The sequence below is a fragment of the Alligator sinensis genome, unplaced genomic scaffold (assembly GCF_000455745.1).
Source record: "Alligator sinensis unplaced genomic scaffold, ASM45574v1 scaffold223_1, whole genome shotgun sequence".
Lineage (NCBI taxonomy): Eukaryota > Metazoa > Chordata > Crocodylia > Alligatoridae > Alligator > Alligator sinensis.
In genome coordinates, this window is record NW_005841936.1 from 1,111,268 (window position 1) to 1,118,351 (window position 7,084).

The window sequence follows — 7,084 nt, forward strand, 5'->3', positions numbered from 1 at the left end:
TGTGTGTATGCATGTGTGTGCATATGTGTGTATGCATGTGTGTGTGTATGCATGTATGTGTGTGTATGTATATCTGTATGTGTATGTGTGTATGTGTGTGTGTGTATGTGTATGTGTGTGTGTGTGTGTGTATGTGTATGTATGTGTGTATGTGTGTATGTATGTGTGTGTATGCATGTGTGTGTGTATGTGTGTGTATGTGTATGTGTGTATGTATGTGTATGTATGTGTGTATGTGTGTGTATGTGTATGTGTGTATGTATGTGTATGTATGTGTGTATGTGTATGTATGTATGTGTATATGTGTATGTATGTGTGTATGTATATTTTTATGTATGTATATGTGTATGTGTGTATGTGTATGTATGTGTGTGTGTATGTATGTGTGTATGTGTATGTGTATATGTATATGTGTGTGTTTGTGTGTGTATGTATGTATATGTGTATGTGTGTGTGTGTATGTGTGTGTATGTTCGTGTGTGTATGTATATGTACGTGTGTGTATGTGTGTAAAAAGAATTCAGCCACTTCCTAGACCTGGTTTGTTTCATTTTACTCTAGGGTTCTACTGGGAAAGTACTTGCAGAATTACAGACCTTATCACTATGGCCCATCAAGGTGGCCTCATTAGCACATAAGAAGTTGAAATCCCAAGAGTCAGCATTTTGGTATTATGGTGATAAGCCTTTTAAAAATGCCTTTGGGCGGACAGGACTGATTTATTAGAGATTTTTGGAGGAACATCTTGAATAATAATACATAACAGATTCTAGATGGGTGGACAGCAGTATTGCAGAGATTGGAAGAGCCTGGAGGCAGGAGGTAGACTCTTACCAATAAATCAGTGTAGCAGTGAATATCAGGTAGAAAACAGAAGATATTTTGCATTATGCTAAACCACCACTGACTCAATTGCATTCAGAAGTGGTTTTGAGGGTTAGTTCTTCATTTCAATCAAAAAAAAGTTAAGCACGATGTCAAAATCCCAGTAAATCACTGCATTCATATTGAAGTCAAATTAAAGTTACACTTGTAAACCAATGATAAAATCAGGTATTTGATTTTGTTTTTTTGTTCGAGGGTGCATAAATGCACAAATAAATTAAAAACTATTTCCTCCACTCACCTCTTACCCAACTTGAAATGTGAGAAATATCTTTATGAAGCTCTAAAATAGCCAGATACATAGCTTCCATAACCTATGTTTTATGGACATACTGTAAAGTCTATAGAACTCTCCCCTTCCACAGTACAAACACTTCCCCTTTACATGTTGGCATCTCTTTTAGGCTAGGGCCAGACATTCAGAAAGCCTGAGCCTGAATTGATTCAGTCTTTGCAGGTTAGTCTAACCTGCAGAGAGTGAACTGGTTTGCAAGTGGATAGCCACTCTGCACCACACCTGCAGCTCCGCACTCACAAAGGGTAAGCCCCACATTAGACTCTGCGGGGAAGCAGGGGGCAGGGCTCCCTCCACTCCCGGCAGAATATGGGACCTGCACAGCGGGGGTGGGGGAAGCAGCTGGCTCCAGTGTGGGGCCTCCCCAGCTGCAGGCTCAGGCTCAGAGAGCAGAGCTGCAGGGATAAGGCAGGCTCCACTCCCTCCTCCTGTGCAGCACTGGCCAGAGCCATGCCTGTGCCCAGCACCAGCACCCTGACCACCGTGCCTACTGCTGCTGCCAGGCAGTGGGGGCTGCACACCATGCGGGTATTATGGGGGGGGGTCACTACACCCCCCACTCTTCCTCATACCCACATCCTGCCCAGCTGAGCTCCACGATCCTGCTGCCCCTCTGGGGGGAGGAGGAGGAGGGGGGGGGGGGGGGGGGGGGGGGGGGGGAGGAAGAGTTCCCCCCAGCATGGAACAGAGCTTCCCCCTGCCACCCGCCCCCACTCCGGGGATGGGCACCATTGCATGGAGCCCCCCCAGCCCCATGGTGGCAAGGAGGGGGAAGGGAAGGAGGAGAAAGAGTCCCCGTCCAGTGCCTCACAGAGTTCCCTTCCCCACCCTGGGAGGAGGAGGGGGAACAGTCCCCCCCCAGCATGGAACAGAGCCCCCCCTCCCCACCCTGTGGGACAACCAACCCAGCATGGCCCCATTAAGGTGAGAGAGAGAGAGTGAGAGCGCAGAGGGGCGAGGTCAGCCCTGTGACTGGAGCAGAGAGCCCCTCTCAGCCCAGAGAGCATCCTGGGATGCTGGGGGTGTCTGGTTCATCTTAAACCAGTAAGGGATCTGGGACAGACATTGCATAAACTGGTTTGACCCAAATCAGTTAAGTCTGATACTACATTCAACTAGGTTTCTCTCAAACCGGTTTTGGCCATTTTAAAACTGGTTTATGTGCGCTGAATGTCTGTTCCGTTACAGGTTTAAACCAGTTTCTGATCACCTAAACCAGTTTATGTGTAATGTTTGTCCCTAGCCTTAGAGAAAAGACCCAGCATCCTGGGTCTTCTAAACAAGGGCTACCCAGGACCTGAAGCTGCCCCCCTCCCTCAACTGTTAAGGTTGGTTCTTTGAACTGCTCCTATTTCCCACTTCTTAATCATACTTAGAATGAATTAAGACTAATTAAGATTAATTAAGAACCAAGACTAACGTTCTCTCTTGTTTCCTTCCCAAGGGTAATTTAAAGGATGCTGATGATCCAAGCACTAGCATTGGAGCCTACCATTATATGTTGGAGTCAAATATTGGGAAAACAATGCTGGAATTCCAGGTACAAGGGCTTCCAGATTTGTTCATATTTGAATAAGTAGGTCTATAGACAATGAGATGTATAGGCTGAACAAGATCAAGATGGAACAGTGAGGCCCATTGTCCTTCTGTTCAATTGCTTTGCTTTTATTTTGCCTGATTTGAAGATGCCGCCCTTCAAGGCTTGGCTGTCTTGTTGACATTCATGCAAATGCTACAGATATAGCTAAAAAAAAAGTGTGTCATGTATCCTGTGGATAAACATAAAACATAAGGCAGCTGGACCAGAAAAAAGAACCTCTAACAGGAAGAATTGTGGTGGCTAGAAGATGAAGCAAGAGAGTAAGAGAGCATGGCAGGAATCTATTTAAGCAGGAAACAGTAGTACAGATCAACTAAATGGTGTTTCTAAACAGGATACAGCCTGCTACTTGTAATCTTTAAAATCTATCCAGCATCAAAGTATATTATAACTTAACTACTATAGTCATGATTGCAGGTTGGCCAAATACTGAAAGCTCATCTATATTGGTTCTTAAAAATGGAAAAGGGGCTCTTATTCCTCTTAACTTTACTATTTGGTGGTGGAATCACATGAATGGACCCACTTAAAATTAAACCTTGCAAAATTACACAGCATGCAGACCAAGAAATAATCCTGCATTCACTAGCTGAACAGCACCACTGAATAAGCTTTTCCAAATTCACATGGTAAATGTCATGGCATTTATTTGCTATTTGAGTAGAAGTTGGAAAAACCTCAGCTGATTTGTATGGGGTTTTGTATCAAGCAATAGTTGCTTTTCAGATATGTGCTGTGGGCCATGTGGCAAAGCAAAATGTGGAAAATTTAATTAAAATCAAGTTTCAAATCTGAAGGTGTCTATATACTGAAGGTGCTCAGAGCTGGGGTGGAGGAGGGGTGTTTTAATTAGAACAGCTCCCAGACAGTCACTCTAATTAAAATGCCATAGCATCACATGTATTCAACATCCCGCATTTCAAAATGGCTGTGAAGGCACTTTAACTGAAAGTTGCTCAACAAGTTTTAGTTAAAGCACTCCCGCCACCACTGTTTACCAGTCCAAATACTGGTGCTAATTAGTGTTTCAGTGGCCGGCTCCAGGGGCTCAAACTGTCCTGGAGGGTTCCTGGAGCCAGTGAATAGGGAACCTGGGGTCATGATCCCAGGCTTCTCCTGTAATGACAAGTAGGGCATGATTGCAGTCTGATCCTGATCCCAAAATCATGCATCGTGTCATACACATGTGGAATGGCAGGGAGCTTGATTTTTGGGATCACAGGTAAGAACTCATCACACCTTTAACTGAACATGTGTCAGTGGCCTAATTTCCCACATTCCAGGCAAGTATCCTAACCGTTCATCTTCTGGGGTCAATGTCTTTTTTTATGGTTCCAAACGTACTGGCACTGGTCTTTTCTTTGGATTAAAGCAGAAAGGCTAAGAGGGGGACACTGGTGTGTGGGCAGATCAGTGTCTCCACATATACTGCTCAGGCTTTTGCACCCTGGAGAGATGACTCCAATTTCACTTATTTTCAAGCTAAAATTATGTTCAGCGAGCTGATAGATGGTGCTTACATCTGGATGGTCATACACCTTTCATTAATCCATTACACCCTTTAACATTTTAGGGTCAGCTTTGCTTATTTCTGTAACAACTTTTAGATATCAAATAGTCACCGTTCCACTCATCTTAAGAGAGCAAAGTTGCCGCTTTTGAATCAGTAATCTCAATAATCTTCTCATTCTACAGGAGCTGATGATAGTCTTTCAACTGCTGCATTGGAATGGAAGTCTTAAAGCCCTACGTGAAACAAAGTGCTCACGCCAGGTAAAATGTCACAGTGGCCAACCACCTTCACGTGTACAAATAGTTTATATGACTGAGAACTGAGATTCAGGGACTCAAATAACCAGGAACAAATTTGTGCAGAGCACAGGTTCTAGGAAAAATTAAATTATTTAGATTTCTGTCCCCTGTATTTATCTGTTGCTATTTGCTTCGCAAAAGCTGAATTCTCAGTTGACCAAAAAAGGAAAATAAATGAGTAGAACTGTCAAAGTACTATACAGTATAGCAGAACAATATACTATAGTTCACAGAATTTATTCTGAAATCTTTCATTTTTATGGAAATATTTGGAAGCATATTGAGTTAAAACACTTTCAGCATTACTTACATTTATTAAATTAAAAAAGTCAATACCATATTACATATTTAAAGATCATTTGTGCACCCTATGCCTTACATTGTACCATGGGAAATGATGATTTAAAATTACTTTTCATAAAGTGGACTCTCAGTTGTTAGTTATTCTATTAAAAATATGCATTCTGCCTCCCATTCAGCTGAATAGGGCATTTGTTTCCTACTCTTAAAAACATAGTGCTGATTCAATATTAAGCTTTATTAAGTGATTGCAATATATTTTCAGATATGTGACTGGATTTTAGGCATGGCTGATCTGATCTCTTTGTGGAGTTTGCACATATATTTGAGACCTTAACCATAGGAGGTGATTCACAAGTACAGATTTTTACTTGTATGCAGGTCTTTACAAACACAGGTCTCAATCCTGGAAAGACTCATGTGCTTAGCTTCATATCGGGATAGCCCTACATGGGTTAACAAATCTCCATATTGTTGAACATAGGCATACATCTTTTCAGAAGCAAGACTTGTGTTAGTAAAATAAATTTGAAATTTCTTCCTGGTGAACAATGAATAATATGGAAACATCTTTTTTGTCATAGTATTAATGGTACATTTAATTAAATGATTGTTTTAAAAGTTCAGAAGACTCTTTTAAGATGTCATATTTTAAAATTCCATGTTTCAGAGGTGTAGGTTGTAGCCGTGTTGGTCTAAGGACATAGGAAGACAAGGTTCGTTGGGCAAGTCCAAAATCTTTTATTAGACCAACTCTAATAGTTAGAAAAATTCTTCTTGGCAAGCTTTTGGGCACAAACCCCCTTTGTCAGGCTTCCTCAACAGGCTCTCTCAGCCTGACAAAGGGTGGTTGTGCCCAAAAGCTTGCTAAGAAGAATTTTTCCAACTATTTGAGTTGGTCTAATAAAAGATATTAGATTTATCCAAAGAATCTTGTCTACCTATATTTTAAAATTAACATTTTAAATTTCTCATTGTTAGTTTTTTTTAAAGCTTCATTTAGCTATCTGTGTTTGAAAGGTATCAGTTTGCTGGTATCCCTTAGAATTTCAGTGAGATTTGCTAAAGTACCAGAATGAAGGCTAAGTAATACTATTAGACTGTTTGATTAAAAAGAAGAGCATATCCATCAGTGACTGACTTACTCTCTCTGTTGTAAATTTCTTGGATAACAGGAAGTAATTTCCTACTATTCCCAGTATTCCTTAGATGAAAAGATGAGAAGTCATATGGCTCTGGACTGGATTATGAAGGAGCAAGAATCTACAGGAATTATTTCCCAGGAGCTACAACTGTCACTTCGAGAGCTTGAGGAAGCCAGGAAAGCTGGACAAGAACTGAGGTTTTACAAAGAAAAGAAAGAAATACTGAGTTTAGCACTGACCCATCTCTACAGTGATCAAGTTACCACATATTCAAACAATGGTGATCAAATGTACCTGACCCTAAACGGGTCTCACAGCCTTGCTGCCTTGAAGTAGGATTATAACAGTGAACTCTAACATACTAATCCTTGGTGATTAGGCCATGTATGGAAGTAGTAGAAGTTGCTTTCCTTTGCCGTTTTAAATTATGAAACCACTAGACTTGAGAAAATCTTATTTTTGAAGGCAGGTATTATTTTCCTGCTTCAGGCCAGCACAAAAGTACTTTGGTCATTTAGTATATTAATGTTATTACACTGTAGATAGCTTGAGGACATCCTGGAGAAAACTTAGTGATGGCAATTACACACACACACACACACACACACACTTTCTGGCCTAACTATGTATATTTGTTGATCAGTGCAAAACTTTCCTCAGGTTACAGAGATATAAGGGATATTTAGTCTTAATGCCCAAGACAGTCCTTCTGATTAAAAAACATAAAACAAAATAGCATCACTACATTTGCAACAACACACTATTACAGTATTTGTTATCTTACCTAGCTCTGTTAACACTAGATCAGCAGTCAACAGCATTGTGGCAGGCTAGAATGGCCCAGCTTGTGTCCAAGGTGGGGCCAACATTAGGACATAGCCGCTACCTGCTTCTTGCTGCTGTCCAGCTTCAGTGCAGTGTATGCAAAGCCCCACCACCACCAAATGCCACCAAGGCACACTACCAAAACACCAGCCTCAATGGTTCACATCCCATAGGCCATAGGTTGTTGACCTGTGCATTATTATTTGGATTACTGAAGTCCAA

The 7,084-nt window shown here is 41.3% G+C and overlaps 1 protein-coding gene across 1 annotated transcript in view; it reads left to right on the forward strand.

The window, feature by feature from the left end:
• The window catches only part of LIX1 (limb and CNS expressed 1), a 71,755-nt gene extending 65,347 nt beyond the window's left edge, over positions 1-6,408 (forward strand). The window contains exons 4-6 of the mRNA XM_006019695.2: positions 2,625-2,720; positions 4,476-4,553; positions 6,068-6,408. Of these exons, the coding sequence (XP_006019757.1) occupies positions 2,625-2,720; positions 4,476-4,553; positions 6,068-6,373 (480 nt within the window). The 3' untranslated portion in view covers positions 6,374-6,408. The remainder of the gene's footprint in view (positions 1-2,624; positions 2,721-4,475; positions 4,554-6,067) is intronic.
• The last annotated feature ends 676 nt before the right edge of the window (positions 6,409-7,084 follow it).